The following is an 18,270-nucleotide window of genomic DNA, read 5'->3' as shown; positions in this document are numbered from 1 at the left end:
ATTGCAGCTCTATTTACAATAGCCAGGACATGGAAGCAACCTAAGTGTCCATTAACAGATGAATGGTTAAAGAATATGTGGCACATATGTACAATGTATTATTACTCAGCCATAAAAAGAAATGACATTGAGTTATTTATAGTGAGGTGGATGGACCTAGAGACTGTCATACAGAGTGAGTAAGTCAGTAAGAGAAAAACAAATACCATATGCTAACATATATATGGAATCTAAAAAAAAAAAAAAAAATGGTTCTGAAGAACCTAGGGTCAGGATGAGAGAGTAGCAGGGACATATATACACTACCAAATGTAAAATCGATAGCTAGTGGGAAGCAGCTGCATAGCACAGGGAGATCAGCTCAGTGCTTTGTGACCACCTAGAGGGGTGGGATAGGGAGGGTGGGAGGGAGATGCAAGAGGGAGGGGATATGGAGATATATGTATATGTATAGCTGATTCACTCTGTTATAAAGCAGAAACTAACACACAATTGTAGAGCAATTATACTCCAAGATGTTAAAAAAAAAAAAAAGAGTAAGGAAATAGAAGGTGCAGAAGCAAAGGGCTGCTCAGCCCTCCCACCCTTCTCTTTCTTTAATGTTTAACAGTGACTTTATGAGGTGAATGCTTGAAAGTATTCAACATTAAATTCAATGTATTTCACATTAATTTTTGCAAATACATTGTTAGCAGTTCTTAAATATTTCAAATCAACTAACTTGAAGTGCAGAAGGCTTGTTCTCAAATAACTCTTCTGAGGTGACGTGAAAACTGAAAGCAGCCTATGACTTGAGTCCAGCCTTGCTGCCTATGTCCTTCACTTGCAAAACCCCAGCACCTGAGAGGTACCTGATAAATACTTGCTGAATAATTAAATAAGTAGATAAATAACATTTGATAAATTACTTGACCTGTTGGGGCCATTGCTTTCTTTATATAAAATGTGGGTAATGTACTGCTTTGAGGATTAAAGGAAATAACTGTATGTCCTTGGCACAGCATGTAACACAAAGAACTGGTAGAGGTTTGTGTCTAAATAACTGTATCCATTATCCATCCCACACAAAAGATTGTTTATCCTCTTGCTTTGTTCCTATCCTCCTTCATGGCTTTACTACTCGTCCGGTTGCCTAAGATAAAAACTTCAGTCTTGCTATGTTTCTCCACCCCTTGTCCTCACCCCATACCTAACTGTTCAGTGTATTCTATCCTACCTATTAAATGCCTTGGTAACGCATCTTCTTCTTGTTCCCACTAGTTTAGATCCACATGATTTCGTGCTTAGCCGATTTTAACAACCTTCCGACTGATTGCTCTTCTTTTCCTCTCTCAACCCTGGAGCATCTGCTTTATTGTTGCCTGAATTCTAAAATATAACTTTGATCATCTCACTGCCTTGCTTAATAACCTTTGGTGATTTCCCATTGCTCACAAATTGAAGCCCAAATTTCTTAGTATAGTATGGGAGCCGCTTTAGTAATATGATTTCAGCTTAGCCTTCTTAGCACCTCTCCAACCTTCTTCTTATACTCTGCTGTGGCCATGCTGATGACATGTACCTTTCCTCATGTCTTTTCCTTTGCCTTCCCTGGTCCTCTCCATTAGCCTCTCTGTTTTTATTCTGCCTGGTTAATCCCTACCCCTCCTTTGAGATCGAGCCCAGTTATCATTTTATCTATGAGACCCTCCGAGATTTCCAAGATGGTTCTTTTATCATACTGTTTTAAGGATTACATCATATACTGACCAGCTGACTGTCATGCTCAGTTATCTACCAGCTCCTTGGAACTAATACATTTTTTTTTTTGGCCGCACCACACGGCTTGCGGGATCTTATTTCCCCAACCAGGGATCAAACCCATGCCCCCTGTGATGGAAGCGCAGAGTTCTAACCACTGGACTGCCAGGGAATGCCCAAGACATGTTTTTTTTTTTTTAATGAACTCTGTATAAAGTGTGTGTGTTTAAAGTGTGTGTGTACTCTGTGTGTATCTGTATAAAGTGTGAGTGTTTGTGTGTGTGTGTGTGTGTGTGTATTTTTTCTCTGGGACATGGCAGAAGGAAGGAGTCCTTACACTCTAATACTTTATACTGCTGCTTGGAGGGAACTGACCAGGGAATTAAGATCTTGAGCTTTCTTGAAGCTTAAGGTATATAGGGTTTAAGAGGGCAGAAAGTCAGAGATTCCTGGCATTCTCCAAATGAGGAGAGTAGAGGGATTTCCTGAAGTTTTCCAAAATTGTACTAAAGATTGAGAGATAGAGGAAAAGAGGGGCTCCCCTGGTGGCGCAGTGGTTAAGAATCCACCTGCCAATGCAGGGGACACGGGTTCTAGCCCTGGTCCAGGAAAATCCCACATGCCGCGGAGCAACTAAGCCCGTGTGCCACAACTACTGAACCTGCGCTCTAGAGCCCGCGAGCCACAACTACTGAGCCCACGTGCCACAACTACTGAAGCCCGCGTGCCTAGAGCCCGTGCTCTGCAACAAGAGAAGCCACCGCAATGAGAAGCCTGTGCACCGCAACAAAGAGTAGCCCCTGCTCGCCACAACTAGAGAAAGCCCACGCACAGCAACAAAGACCCAACACAGCCAAAAATAAATAAATTTAAAAAAAAAAAAAGAAAAAAGAAAGACGAAAAGAGGAGGTAGTGTCAGGGCTTGCCTGGCTCCAGGACGATGTTTCTGGTCTGAGTCGCCTTACTTGAACCAGGTTTTCCTGCCCTTCCCTCTCTCCATGCTGACAGTGAGCTGTGCCCCTTCCTGGTTCACAGGTCTGCTCTTCCTAAACTGTGTCTCAAGATGTGCCAGTACTACACTTGGCTTTCAGCTTCCTCAGCAGCATCTCTGCTCTTGCTAGCCTTGGCTCTTCTCTCTTCTTGACCTTTTCTGGCCTTTTTTGTTTCTCACGATTCTGCTCTGACAAATGCCATGATTCCTGGTATTTGACCCCAGCCTGATCCGTTGACTGATTCTGCTGTGCCCTTTGGTTTTCCCGGAAGGGGAACTTGTAGACTGTCAGGGGAGCCTGATGATACCCTGGGGCCAGACTGTGACAGCTGGGTGTGCTCAGGCCCCTCAGCTGCCTGAGGGGCCCTTCTCTGGATATTCAGCTAATTGGGGGTGGACAGTTACTGCAGTTTTCTGTCAACTTGCCTTTATTGTATTGATAAGATATTTTAGGAGCCTGTAGTGCATGCTAATGACTAAGCGGTGAGGTTGTCAGAAATATCATGAACTGCGTGAGAACAAGAATAATGTCTTCTACTCCTTTTGTTTTCCTTCCTCATCACCTCTCAGCATGCATTAGTCCTCAATAACTATCATCTGAGCAATAATTACAGAGTGGCTGGATCACAGTTTTTTGTTTTATTTTGTTTCGTGTTGTTCTTCATGCTGAGAGAGAGATTGATTTAACTATAGTGAAAAATGTATAGATACTATTAGTTCAGAGATTTTTAAGTATGCTTTTTTTCACCCAACAACAGTTGCATTCTTTTATACTATTGAGATTTTATTGTTGTTGTTAAGGTTAGTATATTTTGGGAAAAGGTATAAATCCTTTATTCCTCTGAGAACTGTAAAAAGATATGAAATAGCATGTCTCAAGGTTCTCTCCTTCCATGAAAGATTAGGATCGCCATTTATGTCATGTCAACTTTGAGGCTGATCTTTTAGGGCAGAAAATTAGGGCATTTCTGCATGGAATTGAAATGAGATATATTTATCAAATTGAATGGAATTTATTCCACAGTAAACAGAGTAGTCCATCTTCAGGCAGTGACTATAGATGCGGGTTAGCCCTTTTTAGAGACTTACCACAAAAAAGAACCTGTTCCTCTTCAATTTACATATGCTGCCCAGCACTTGGGTGATTTTCTATTAAGAATTTCTAGGTATCGCAGCAAGAATTTCCACCACAATTTTAAAATACAAATGCATGGTTAGTTCAATAAAATAAACACACACAAAAAACCTTTCTTTAAAATTGTGTTAATAATACGAGCTTTTTTTTTTTTTTTTTGGCTGCGTTGAGTCTTCATTGCTGCGTGCAGACTTTCTCTAGTTGTGAGCGGGAGCTACTTTTCGTTGTGGTGCACAGGCTTCTCATTGCTGTAGCTTCTCTTGTTGTGGAGCACGGGCTCTAGGCGTGCAGGCTTCAGTAGTTGCAGCATGCGGGCTCAGTAGTTGTGGCACACGGGCCCTAGAGTGTACGTGCTTCAGTAGTTGTGGCGTATGGGCTCAGTAGTTGTGGTGAACGGGCTTAGTTGCTCTGTGGTATGTGGGATCATCCCAGACCAGGAATCAAACCCGTGTCCCCTTCATTGGCAGGCGGATTCTTAATCAGTGTGCCACCAGGGAGTCCCTGAGCTATTATTTTTAAACTCTGTTCTCCGTTTGAAAGCTTTCCAATCAGACTCTACCTTAATTTTTTTTTTTTTTTTCCGGTATGCGGGCCTCTCACTGTTGTGGCCTCTCCCGTTGTGGAGCGTAGGCTCCGGACGCACAGGCTCAGCAGCCATGGCTCACGGGCCCAGCCACTCTGCGGCATGTGGGATCTTCCCGGACCGGGGCACGAACCCGTGTCTCCTGCATCGGCAGGCAGACTCCCAACCACTGCGCCACCAGGGAAGCCCTCTACCTTAATTTTTAAACAGGACTTTTGGGAGGTGGAGGAAGAAGGAATGGCTTCAAGGGCCTTAATTCTTTGTCTAGTTCCACTGTCCATGTGACCTTTGTCTTTAGGGGGAAATTGTGGCCTTTTTTTATTCTTCCAAATATTGGAGCACTTTCTGTTTTGTGGTAAATATAACAATATAAGATGCAATATAACATAGCTTGTGTTTTTTATTCCTATTAGAACCTAGATAAGTAAGTACCTATGTGATATTTAGGTCCTAAAATTATACATTTAAAATTTTGCTCATTTCACATTGGTAGCTTTGTTTCCTTGTAGTTGAAGATGCCTGCTGATTGTGCATGAGGTAGACACGAAGATAATGTATGCTTTTTATACATAGCACAATTAAAGATGGAGCTTCCAGTTTATGGTTCTGGTTCAGATTTAGTATTCATATCTCTGGTTAAAATAGTCACCCTTTTTGGGTTGGCATTTGCCAGGTTGATCTGTCTGTGCTATAGTTTCCTGCAAGGCCATTTTAATAAATAAATGATCTTTGGAAGTTTGAAAAGACTCTTGAACTTATGTCTAGAATGTAATGGGTGTTTGATAAATATTTATTGGCTTTGTGCATACATATCTGAATGTATTTCTACATCTTGTTATTTCCTCTCCATATTTCTAATGCAAATGTATGTATTAATAAATACTACAACAATTCTAGTCCCTTGACCATATATTACAGACTTGGCACTCAGTAGACATGCTTGCATTTTGTACTATGTCATAGTATAAATAGGTGCTGACATTACTTAAGAAGGTATCTCATGTTCAAGCATCTCATATGGCTTCATACATGGTGTTTGGACTCAGACAGACTTGGCTTCTTGCTGCTTCCTTTCTGCATAACCTGGAAGAAGAGACAACCTTTTTAAACGTCTCATTTTTCATCTTTAAAATAAGAATAATAGATCTTGCTTCATAAAGTTAACATGACAGTTAAATTAGGTAAGTTAATATATATCAAGCATATAGCAATGTCCTTGACACAAGTAAACTTTCAGTGAATTGTGGCTGCTGCTGTTACTGTCACCAGCGTTGTCGTTAGTAGTCACAGCATTGTGGAAGATTTATCTGTTACATTTACTTTTGGTAATTTCCATCCCCAGAGTTCACTTTGCCTTTATTTATTTATTTATTTATTCGGATGTTGGGCCAGGGAATAGAAACATTGTCTTGAGTCTTCAGGAGGGAAGAGGTTTTTCCTGTTCTCTTTTGGTATGCCCCATGTTGTTTAATATATTTTTGTGAACTCAACTAGTATGACAAGGATTGGCCATAGACAGTAGTTTTATGATTAACAAATTCTCTAGGAATGTAACATTTTCATAACTGTTTCATTTTAAACAGAGAAAACTTTCTTGAAGAAACACTGGCAAGTCATCCGGTTCAGCAGTGGATGAAAATGTATAGGGCACTTTCCAAAGCTTCTCTAGTAGTTTAAAGACAGAATGCTCTCCCCCATCCTCCTGATACATACACACGGATGAGAATAGATATGAGTAATGTACAAACAGCTCATTGGGAGCAGGTGAGAGAAAGGCCCCCACCACCAAATACAGTTTTGAGCTGCGAACATTGCTGGTCCTCCCTGTATTCTTTGCCTGGAATATGCCTCCTCCCCATCCTGTACACACATGCATACAGCAGAGCACAGCACTGGACCTCCCCCTTTCCTTCCCAGTCCCACCCAAACTCAGATCCTAAAGAGCTCATATTACAGACTACTCACTTAAGTTCTGTGTAATCAAAAAGAGGCATTTGCAAACTTAAGGAATCTTTAACCCATACATTATGCTGTAGGAGAAAATACTTAGGAAAGGGAAAGGAACAATAGAAAAATTTTTTCCCCTAAAACTTTTATCTCTCTTCCATGTTTAAGTATAGAAGATACTTTCCTAGTATCTCCATAAGTCAGGGAATGAGATGATATGCAACTGCAGCTATATAGCCAGGCAAGTCTGCAATAAAATTTACTGTATGTCTGGGTCATTCTTTTCTTAGATAAATGTAACTGTTCTTTAAAAAACAATTGTTGAGACTCACTTAAGTTGACTTGGTTTTCCCACATACCAAGCATTACTTTAGTACAGGTAATCCTCACTTTGCATGGTTGTATAGAATCATAAAAATGACCATTCAACCTAAAACCATGCAAAGCAATCTCAATAATCAGTGAGAAAAATCAAATTGTTCTATAAACTTTAATAATTTTTATCAAAACATTAAATCTCTTACTGTCAGTTATAAATGTATATGAAGATGAAAAAATAGTAAAACTATACTTATTTAGTACATTAATATTTTTATAGTACCATTTAAAACATTAGAAACATTGAGAATTGAAATGTTTTATTTCTTTATGGAGAATAATTTGAATAGTGCTTGCCTTCTTAGCGTGTAGCTTCTGATATGAAGGCAGCAACTTTTCTAACGCTTCAACAACTATTCCTAAGTTTGCATCAGCTTTACATTTAATCCTTTTGTGCTTTCAATATTGTGAAATAGCTCCATGTTGCTTTAATGTGAAGTTTTTTGCCAGCCTGTCACTTCCTCTAGACATCTTTATCCTTTTCAACACAGCTACTTCTTTCATTTATGTCAACAAGTTCGCCTTTCCCAAGTTCCTCTGGCTTACCTAGGGTCTCTCAAATAGTGACAGTTTCAACATTCCCACAGTCAGCTATTCTTCTCTACACTTACATTTGATTCTAACTTTATTACTGGCATTAATCACTTTTCCATTTCTTTGCTATACCTCATCTTTGTTGGCTAGTTCTGTCTTTTGATTATCCATTTTTGTAAAATGTCATGTGACAGCACAACTACATGTTTTATTGTCTGTGTGTGAAGTGAATAACAGGTGCACAGTCACTTTCAGACTTTGAGAGAAGTGACCTGATTGGTCACTGTTCATGATGTACGGTCTGTTGTTTATATAGTGTTTTGTGAACTGAAAAGCTGGCAGTGAAGTCTTACTTTATGCAGCTACTCACAGTTAATATAATGTGGTAAATTTGAACCATGTTGTTCAGTGACTGGTGATATTTAACTAAACTGTGGTAACTGAAACTTGTGCATATCGAAACCATCAAGTACCTCGATATTGAAGACCTATCAGGTAGGCTGGATCACAAAAGCTGGTGCAGATCCAAAGACTGCTTTCACTTTGTTTCACTCTTACCTCAGGTAGTAAGTAAGGAAAAGATATAAAATCAAAGGTACATGGGGGGCAGAGGGGCTCACTTCCTCAGAGCCCCTCTTGTTCCTCAAGAAGATGTTTCTGAAGTTTGATGGTCTCAGCAACCCACTGGGCTTTGCTGCATTAATCCCTTTTGTTGGGGCTGCCATTGAGAACTAGAGGGGCAAAGTAAATTACTCAAGTTTCACAGCTAGTTAATGGCTGCATAGCACTAGAGGTTAATTCTTTTGGCACTTGGTTCTGGCATTTATTCTTTTACCACATTTGCTTTCTTCTGACACCCTTCAAACACGTCCTGTTCCTCCTATGTGACGAGCTATGAGAAAATGTGGTCTTGGGAACTTTTCATTATTAGAGATGCCCTTACTCTAGTTATAATACCTCAGAGTTCAAACCAATAGGACTTTTCATTTCTCTTACTTCTAGTAGGGACAGGACCAATCTTGTACCTATGTAGCTTTTTGAACAGGGGAGCTCTCAGCCAGAATGTGTACATCAGTTAACGTTGCAAGATGAAAAATCCTTTAAGCTTCTCCTTAGATTTTAGCAAAACACACTTCTGATATCAGATGCAGCCCCCAAACTGCTTTATGTTTTCTCTGACATAATGAAGCCCTTGGCCATCACTGCTGCTTTGAAAATCAAAGCCTTCTGGTCTCTAATGGAATGTTTATAAAAATACTCCATTTTGAAATTTGTGCAGGAAAAGGAAGTATGGTAAATGATATTAGAAATCCCTCTGGCTTGCCTTGGCATTGATTCATTTAATGTTATGTAGTCTGGAAATATCTCGAATTAGTGTGACTAAGAGAGTATTAATACCCAAAGTTAAATAAGCTCTTATCCTCATTGTTTTCAACCATGGAACTATAGCATCAGGTGTGCATCTCTAATTCTTATTTCTATATGATCAAGTAAATTGTCTCTTGCCAAATTTAATATTGGTATCTAGCGTAAGCTAAAAATATGTCAGAAGTCTCATCTGTTTGCATTTTCTTGCTAAGGTGAAAGTGGAAAGTTTCTTTGGATGGAGTAGAGTGTAGAACAGCAAGCCTGTACGATACAAAGAACTATACTGTGTATGTATGTCATTCTCTGTTGCTTTCCCTGATGTCAGTGAAAAAAAGAAAATAAGCAGTCAAACATATGAAACATTTAGTTTAGTAATATAGTGACTCATAATACTTACATGTGAAAGAGGCCCAAGGACCTTTGGATTATCCTGTAGTGTTGGCTCTGTCTTTATGTAAGGCATTGATGTATCTTAAAGTAAGAAAATAACATCTATTCAAAAAATATTTAATGAGAAACTCCTGTGTACTGAGAATTGTTCTAGGGAGCTAGCCATAATTCCTGCTTTCCTGGAGCTTATACTCTAATGGTGAAGAGAGAGACAGAAAACAGATAAGCTACATGGACTGATAAATTAATTGATCAGTTCATTGGATTTCACTATATATTTCTTTTAGTTTGCCCACCAGCACAGTTCCCTTATTAGAATGGTAAAAAGGTCTGAATATTTGAAGTGTTATAGACTTGCAGAGTATTGAAATAGAACTTAGGGGAATTGAGGGCATTGACCTTTTAGAAAACAGCTGGCTCCATCAGTGACTCCTCCTTGCTTGTCCCTCTCATATGTGCTTAGTTGCTGGCCTCTGTTGTTAGTTCTCATGGCACTTCAGCTTTCTCTCTGAAGTAATACAAAAAATATACTTAGGCTATCATTTGGACTTCAGCTCAGAACATTTGTTAACTAACTTCTTTTAAAAACATAATAATAAAAAAATTAGCATCATAAAATGATATTATGTCTGAAATTCCAGACTAAAATCTAGAATAAGAAGCTGCTAATATTTTGGGAAACATTCCTTATTTGTCACTACTTCTTACGTAGGCCTTTGAGTTCCCAAGGACATCCTTTGGTAACAGCTGACTTACTATCTAGTAACATTATTTGATTTTAAACCATTTGATTTTATTTTTCATCTGAGGATAGTTTTATTATAAAAAGTGCACTTAAGAAAAAGCAAATTTTGTCTTGGCAAGCAAATTTAAGGCTGTCACTTTTGCTGTTTGCATTAAATAAACATGCTACATAGTTTTTCCATTTAAAAATATGTGGGTTGTTTGATTATGCCAGGGTAGTTACAGTCAAGAACCCACAAATATTTATTTTTTACTTTTTGGCCGCACTGCACTCACTGTACGTGGGGTCTTAGTTCCCTGACCAGGGACTGAACCCGAACCCCTTGCATTGGAAGTGGAGAGTCTTAACCACTGGACCGCCAGGGAAGTCCCAAGAACTCACAGATATTTTTGCTGAATGAACTTAAAGATCTTTGTCCACCTTTTAAAATTCTCTTGCAGAAACTACCACTCTGTCAAATACTACATTTACAAAACAAAACATTTTTCTTTGGTGTAAAAGGAAAAACTCCCATCATTCATTTAAATAAATACTCATAGTAGTAAAGTTTGTCTTTAAAACAAGGAGGCTTGTTACTGAAGTTGCTTTTGTTTTTGTTATACCTGTGGTGTTTGCTTTGATTTTTAGAAGTTGAAGGGAGTGTGCTCTTTCTGGGAGATCAGGTAATTGCAGTGAGCAGGTCAGTATTTGGCAACATGTCTTTTAACACCCTTTCTAACCCTGAGATTTTATGAATCTATATTTACCTTTGTCCCTGCTTTGTTCCCTTCGTGACAAGAGCAGGGATCCTGTAGGCGAGAGCTGGAGAGTGAATTGGGCTACAGTTTAGGAGGAGGTGATGGGCGTTGAGTGAGAGTCATACAACATATAGTTGTTGACGCAAAGAGGTACAGTTACTGGTGGCTCCTTCTTCATTTTAATTTTTTAATACTTAGTACATTTTCTTAATTGTAATTATTCTTTTGTAATTAGGGAAAAAAGAAAGAAAAAGATAAACCCTTAGATTAAAACAATTTTTAGAAGTCACCTTCTCAAGTACCTTGCTCAAAACAGACAATCCCTGAATTCTTCAAGATGGGCCTATATTTAAGTCATCAAGAAGATGATTAAGAAAAAGCTTTTTAAAAGAACTTTTGTGGAGAGAAGTTATTTTTTATGGGGTTAGAATATAAGACTTACGTTTATTGACTCATAAGAAGCAGTTTCCTGAAAGATGAAATTTCCTTTGGTAGTCAGATCAGATAGAATTTAAGATAGATACTTTATGTCCCTTGGAGCTGGGACACTTTTATTGATCCTTTTATCGTGAGCTCCAAATATACCATGAGCCATACTAGGTGCTCAAAAATTGTTTTCTTAGCTGAACCCCAGTACCCATTCTTAAGGGAATAGTGGAAACAAGATAATTCCAAGTGAGAGGAGTGAATTTTTGTTGTGTTCTTTTTCATTTATTCTTCAAAATGTTCCTTTTCAGAGAATGTGAAAATGTTTTTATATGTAATATATTGGAAGCACAAACATTGACTTTGTATCTCAAAGTTGGAAGAAATGAAATTGATGTCCCACACAGTTGTGAAATGCCAAAAATAAGTAGAGCTGAAATGAATTAAAGCCCAGTATTCAGAAAGGCCAAGTAAAAACTTCAGATCAAGGGTAGCTATAATTGAAAGGGTCCAAATAAGTATTTAAACCCACTCCTGCTGGAACTGCTAAGATTTCTGCATTTCAAATTGACATTTTATGTTTGACAAGGTGACATTGTATAAGGAATGTATTGTAAAACAGTGCTGTACGATAGGAAAATGATTGAATGTAAATATTTCAAGATGTGGACCACTGTTCAAATGTTATCATAAATCTTTGCCATTGTTTTAGGGTATAACTCTTCATGCATATATGAGCTGAACTGATAGCGCCAGCTCTTAGGAGGGAAATTATCAGCGAGTTTCTGCCTCGCTGCTACTACTAGTATGATTTGACCACAGAAGTATCCTATTAGGTCTTTGCCATTATTATCATATGCTCATTAGTACATAAATGGGGAAACCCTTTTTGAAGGTACTACATCTGTCGTTGCTCTTATCCTGTTCATTGAGTGGTCTGAAGAAGTGTCACTGTTATGTGAAATTAGAATGGGCAGAGACAATTTGCACTCAAACTTCGAAAAGGAAAGAAAAAATCTTGAACTATAAGGTTAACGATCCTTCCATTCTTTGCAGGTTTGGAAGGTTTACAGTAGCTGCTCTTCAGTCCAAAGTAGAACAGTATGAACGTGAAACCAATCGCCTCAAGAAAGCCCTGGAACGAAGTGATAAATATATAGAGGAACTAGAATCTCAAATTACACAGCTAAAAAATTCAAGTGATGAGAAGGAAGCTATGAATTCCATTTGCCAGAGAGCACTTTCTACAGATGGCAAGGGGGGCAAAGGCACCGAGGGGGATATGGCATCCAAGAGTCACGGTGATGGCGCCAGAAAGCAGCTTGCCTCCTCAGCCTTGAATTCACACCTGGCAAAACCCTCTAGCAGTTCTGTCAGACAGGAAAGCACCAGCACAACAGAACCGAATTGTTCTAAGAACAAAGACTTATATCACAAACAGGTGGAAATAATGTTAGATGTGACAGATACAAGTATGGATACTTATTTGGAAAGAGAATGGGGTAATAAGCCAAGTGATTGTGTATCCTACAAAGATGAAGAACTCTATGATCTTCCAGCTCCCTGTACTCCTTTGTCCCTTAGTTGCCTTCAGCTCAATACGCCAGAAAATAGAGAGAGCTCTGTGGTCAAAGCAGGAGGTTCCAGAAAGCACTCAAACCATCTCAGAAAATTGGTGTTTGATGATTTTTGTGATTCTCCGAATGTTTGTAATAAAAATTCTTCAGAAGATGATAGAAGTGAAAGTGAAAAGAAATCAGAATGTTTTACTTCCCCAAAGACAGGGTTTTGGGATTGTTGTTCCACGAGCTATGCCCCCAGCTTGGATTTTGAAAGCTCAGAAGAGAACACGATAGCAAATTGTGTTGGAGAAATTTCTTCAAAATTGAGTGAGAAACCAGGCTCATGTTTATCCAAGAGGTTGAATTCTCTCCGCTCCTTTGAAATGAATCGGACAAGAACATCCAGCGAAGCATCAATGGATGCAGCTTACCTTGACAAAATCTCAGAGTTGGATTCAATGATGTCAGAGTCAGACAACAGCAAGAGCCCTTGTAATAACGGTTTTAAGTCATTGGATTTGGATGGCTTAGCAAAGTCATCTCAATGCAGTGAATTCCTTGAGGAACCAGAAAAGCTGGAAGAAAGAACTAAACCAAACCTTTCTAAAGGTTCTCTAACTACTGATCAGTTAGAAAATGGAAATGAATGGAAACCCAATTCTTTTTTTCTCCTCTCTCCATCTGACCAGGAAATGAATGAAGATTTTTCACTCCATCCCAGTTCTAACCCAGGAACCAATGAAATCAAACCCCCAAGCTGTTTGTTTCAGACTGAGTTTTCCCAGGGTGTTTTGTTAAGCAGTTCACACAGGCTATTTGAAGATCAAAGGTTTGGGTCATCTTTGTTTAAGATGTCCTCAGAGATGCATGGTCTTCATAACCACCTTCAGTCTCCTTGGTCTGCTTCCTTTGTGCCCGAAAAGAGGAATAAAAATGTGAATCAATCAACAAAAAGAAAAATCCAGAGCAGCCTTTCCAATGCCAGCCCATCAAAAGCAACTAAAAGTTGACTCATTAGAAAGGTGTCATTTATGTTTTTGTCCTGAGAGGAATATAAGATTTTAAAGTTACTTTTTCCCCTCCTAAAAGCTCTATACCATTTTGAATTGATAATCTTTCATCAGGTGTCAAGTCAGAATGGTGCATTAGCCTGTACCCAGGATACTTTTGTTCACTTTGAAGAGTTTAGTCTTTTTCATTTTCATTTGGGGATCTTTTTGACCAGAAAAGGTAGGGTGAGAGTTTCTTTTTAATGAATATTAGACGTATCTGGTTTGGGTATATTTTGTTTTCTTGAATCTTGATTTAACTATTCAGGTACAATGGCCTATTAGTAAGCCTCAGTTATCTTCAGAACTTGGATTTTTTAAATAAAACTTTTGGTGTTGTCCACATACTGCTCATAAGACACTTGAGTTTCTTTAAAGCTTTTCCTAGGGTGGAAATTATTTTGCCTGCCCCTTTTTATTTATGTTTAGTGGTAGCCTAACTTTTATTCAAGGCCATGATGGAGAAATAGCACTCGAACCTTAGTCCAATGCTCATCTACTTCTTTTTTTAGGTGTTATGTATATGTTTGCATTTTTAACATTATGTTCTGTCCAGTTTTTGTGAAAATGTGTTGCTAGTGTGAAAGAATACATTTTCTATATGAAAATACTTGTTTTATGTCAGGTAGCTTTCATTCACTCATCTTTTTGTGTGTGTTGAAAATCAGAAATTGAGCCTACTTTAGCAAGAAGTCGTGGAACAGTTGTGTTTGGAGGAGCCTAAACATGGTAGCTTCATCATTTCAGATATACAGGTGCAGAAGCACTCATTGCCAAGTTCTTGATCCAATTATGTCCCAGGGGAACTTTCTTTGGAGTGGTAAAGTTCTTGTTTGCATGTTACTGTTCTTCATGGAAACTGTATGCATGGTAGCATTCTTGCTTGCACTGTTTTCCTTACTTAAGAAAAAGAAGTTTCAGTTGGCTAAAAGATTATCTTTTATGTAGGCCCCCAAAAACTTCTTCATGAAGAGTGTGAAGGGGGTGAGAATAGATGAGCTAAGCACAATTTTTAATTTGGACTCTGAAAAGGTATATTATTCTAAACATGTTTGATATGCCCACATAGGCCTTTAAAAATGGTTTGTATGTTAATGACTTGTTTATCTAATGTGCACTGAACATTTTACATTAATACTGTACTGTTTTACAGTAATACTGCATGCTTTTCTATGTGAATTGAATAAAGGATGTCATAAGCACTGTAATCCTTGATGTTGTCTCATGTTGAATTAGCCTATAAAGACCAGTAAAACTTACCATTTTTTATTGATCTTTTAATATAGGGGTTGGTGGACTATGGCCTGTGGTCCACATTCTGGCCTGTACCTGTTTTTGTGAAAGGCCTGTAAACCAAACCTGGTTTATCGATTTTTAATGGCTTTTAAAAATCCAAAGAATATTTCACAACACAGGAAAATGATATGAAATTCAAATTTCAGTGCTTTTAAATAAAGTATTATTAGAACACGGCTGCACTTACTTTTTTACATTTTAGCTAGGACTGCTTTTGCACTGAAACAGCAGAGTTGAATAGTCTTAACAGAGACCATATGGCCCACAAAGCCTAAAATATTTACTGTTTGGCCTTTTACAGAAAAATTTGCTGACCTCTGTTATAATAGACTCAGGATTCAACAAAACCATAAAAGTATAAAAAGTCACTTTTATGATTTGGAGAATCATGACCTCTACTTTTAGAAGCAATAAGAGCCTCCTCCCCACAAAGAGGCTTTAATATAAAGCGTAATTTTTTTTTTTAGAAGATGTTAGGGATAGGAGTTTATTAATTAATTTATTTATTTTTGCTGTGTTGGGTCTTCGTTTTTCTGTGCGAGGGCTTTCTCTAGTTGCGGCGAGCGGGGGCCACTCACTATCGCGGCCTCTTGTTGCGGAGCACAGGCTCCAGATGCGCAGGCTCAGTAGTTGTGGCTCACGGGCCCGGTTGCTCCGCGGCATGTGGGATCCTTCCAGACCAGGGCTCGAACCCGTGTCCCCTGCATTAGCAGGCAGATTCCCAACCACTGTGCCACCAGGGAAGCCCTAAAGCGTAATTTTTGTTCTATCATATTTTTTCCAATAAGTATTTATGCATTACTTTGTCTTTCTGATAATGTTTAAGCTAATGGATACTTTCAGAGATATTGCAGTTTAAATATCTTTGACAATGTGGATATGCATTTGAAATTCTATTAAATGTAGAAATCTAACATTTTTCTGAATAGAGTAAATTTGGGGGTAAACCTCACTCTAATTCTGTCTGTAACTCTTTTTTTTTTTAACCATGAGTGTGTTAGTTTTTAATACAAACTGACACTGTGCCCTGGAAATGCAGAGTGTGTAACCTGATTTACTAGTGCCTAACCGGGTGAGGGTGTCTCTATTGGGCCAGAGTATTTCCTAGCTGCTTCAGAAACACTGCTCCATTCTCTCCAAAACAATATTTCATGTATTATATTAAATTAAAAAAAACTGACATTCCTCAGTTGAAGGAACTAATCTGTGCAGGATCTGATTTTAATGACACATTCTCATTTGTACTCTTAATATCTTTACCATAATCTGAAATGTCATGACAAATATGGTGGTCTCACTTTAAAATATATCTATTATCTTACACACCCTAAAGCAAGACAAATACTTTTTATTGAAACCAAGTACTTTGCTAACCTGTATCTCATGTAATCTTCTTTTCAAACTCTGTGAGCCAAGAATTAATTTTCCCCAGTTTACAAATAAGTGAATTGAGAATTAGTTGTCACACAGCTAGAATGGGGTTAGAACCCTGTTTTGGAGCTGGGCCTCTGACTCCAGACCTTGTACTCTTCCTCCCTCATGCATGGGATGCATGGGAGTTCACATTTATAGGCCAAAGGAAGAATGGGTTTGAAGTTTCCAAGGATTCTTTTTAAAGTAGTATTTTGGAAGTATTAGCGTGTTTCTTTTCAAGTAGCATTTAATTCCTGACTGTGTCCTCGATCTAAGTCTACTACTAAGTGGAAGCTCAGTGATGGGAGTTGTGTGTGTGCCACTTCTAAGTTTATAAAGATTCACATTAACTCTGACATTTAGATGAATTTCAAAATAGCACTAAGGCTATGTTAGAAAAAGATGTGCTAGTGATAAAGGGAAAAGACACATCAGTTCATGTCTTTATAAAAACAGTATCTTTTGACTGCTCATCTTTTTAAAATGCTATGGCTAAGAAAATGTGACATGATGTTAGATATTATTTTGACATGACCTTTAGTGTTTATCTTTTAATTTTTAAAATCTTCATCCCATCCAAAATGACAAGTCTTTTTCCTGTTCTAATGGATCAACTGAGACTTAAACTGAAAATGTCAAACTTGAAGGTATATAGTCCCTTAATTTCAAATCTGCTCTGTTTTCTTATAAGTTCATTTGTATTTACTCTGGTTTGAAACCTCTAAAGGTACCACTGAACAAGGGAAGAACTTCGGTCTTGATTCTTAAGATGTCTCAGGAACCTGTTTCTATATACTTGAATGGTTTTCAATTCAAAGTGTAATACGTGCACTAGACGTTTTCCCCCCTCACTTGTGTACCTGTGAATGATATTTGTAGAGAACAGTTTAGTTTCATGGAGTGTGGCCTATTTAGAAGGGTTTCCCAAGGCCTCATAAGAAGGTCTTTCATTCCTACTCGCGGGAGTCCTACAACAGTCTTTGCCTATCATGATGTAACCCGATCCTTTTAATAATACTTGGCAGAGAGAAAACCTTTTAAGCAGTGATCTCAGAGTGCATAGCGAACATTTATTGCCTAATTCTCGGAACCCCACTCTGAGGGAGGAAGCTGCAGCTTTCTTTTAAGAACCCATCTGAAGCTTAGGCTTGGATGATCTTCAGTTTGACATGACAGGGGCAGCATAGAATATGTTCGATTGAAGCTCCATTCCTTGAATCAAGGTAGATTTCTAGGTCTGCTTTGTCTTAACAGGGAGCAGATCCCCTCTAATAAGTGTTAGTTGCATTAACAAAGTGTGTAGAAGTGTGCGCCTAGTGTGACACATAATTTGGGGATGTGAACATCCAGTACCCATAGGGCAAAGATTTGACTTAGGCATTTACTGAGACTTTCTGTGAGGAAGGAGGACCTAGTTCTGGACCATTTTAATTCTTGTAACACTGGCGAGTAGAAAAGTCTGTATTGGGGATAGCGTGGAGCAGAAAGGAAACCAGGCTGCTTCACGGAAGTGCTATTCGTATTGGGTCTTTAAGGATGAATAAGAGTTTGATGCGGAAGAGGACATCTCTTCTGCGCCTGTGTCCGCTCTCCTGCAAGGGGGTGCCTCTTCATCAGATGTCTCAGAAGAGGTGCTGAAGGAACCATTCCCTAGCATCAGGGCTCCTGATTGAAAAGGTTTCCCGATTGCCCCAGCCTGAGCTGGCAAGTTTGGCTTTGGTCCGCCTCCTCTCTCTGAGCATCCCCTGAGACTCTAGGCTCAGCCTCGCCGCCACGACCGGCGGCCTGCTGGCGAGGCTGTGATTCCCAGAAGACTAGAAGGCTCAGGAGGTGGCAGGGCTGGCCCATCATCTGTCCATTAAGCCAAGGCTTGGCGCTCCGAGGACCGGAAGGCGCGACCTCGCTTCACCCACTGGGTCGTCTTTGTGCTGGGGGTGGGGAGGTGAGGTCTGGCCCGCCCGCCTCGGCTGCGATCC

At 39.0% G+C, this 18,270-nt stretch overlaps 1 protein-coding gene across 2 annotated transcripts in view; it reads left to right on the top strand.

The window, feature by feature from the left end:
* Positions 1–14,782, top strand: part of OBI1 (ORC ubiquitin ligase 1) — a 46,486-nt gene extending 31,704 nt beyond the window's left edge. For both annotated transcript variants that reach the window (XM_007100756.4, XM_007100757.4), the window contains one exon: positions 12,031–14,782. In XM_007100756.4, coding sequence (XP_007100818.1) covers positions 12,031–13,546 — 1,516 coding nt within the window. In that variant the 3' untranslated portion in view covers positions 13,547–14,782. The remainder of the gene's footprint in view (positions 1–12,030) is intronic.
* The last annotated feature ends 3,488 nt before the right edge of the window (positions 14,783–18,270 follow it).

This window comes from Physeter macrocephalus, chromosome 13, assembly GCF_002837175.3.
Source record: "Physeter macrocephalus isolate SW-GA chromosome 13, ASM283717v5, whole genome shotgun sequence".
Classification (NCBI taxonomy): Eukaryota; Metazoa; Chordata; class Mammalia; order Artiodactyla; family Physeteridae; genus Physeter; species Physeter macrocephalus.
This window is presented reverse-complemented; position numbering and strand designations above follow the sequence as displayed.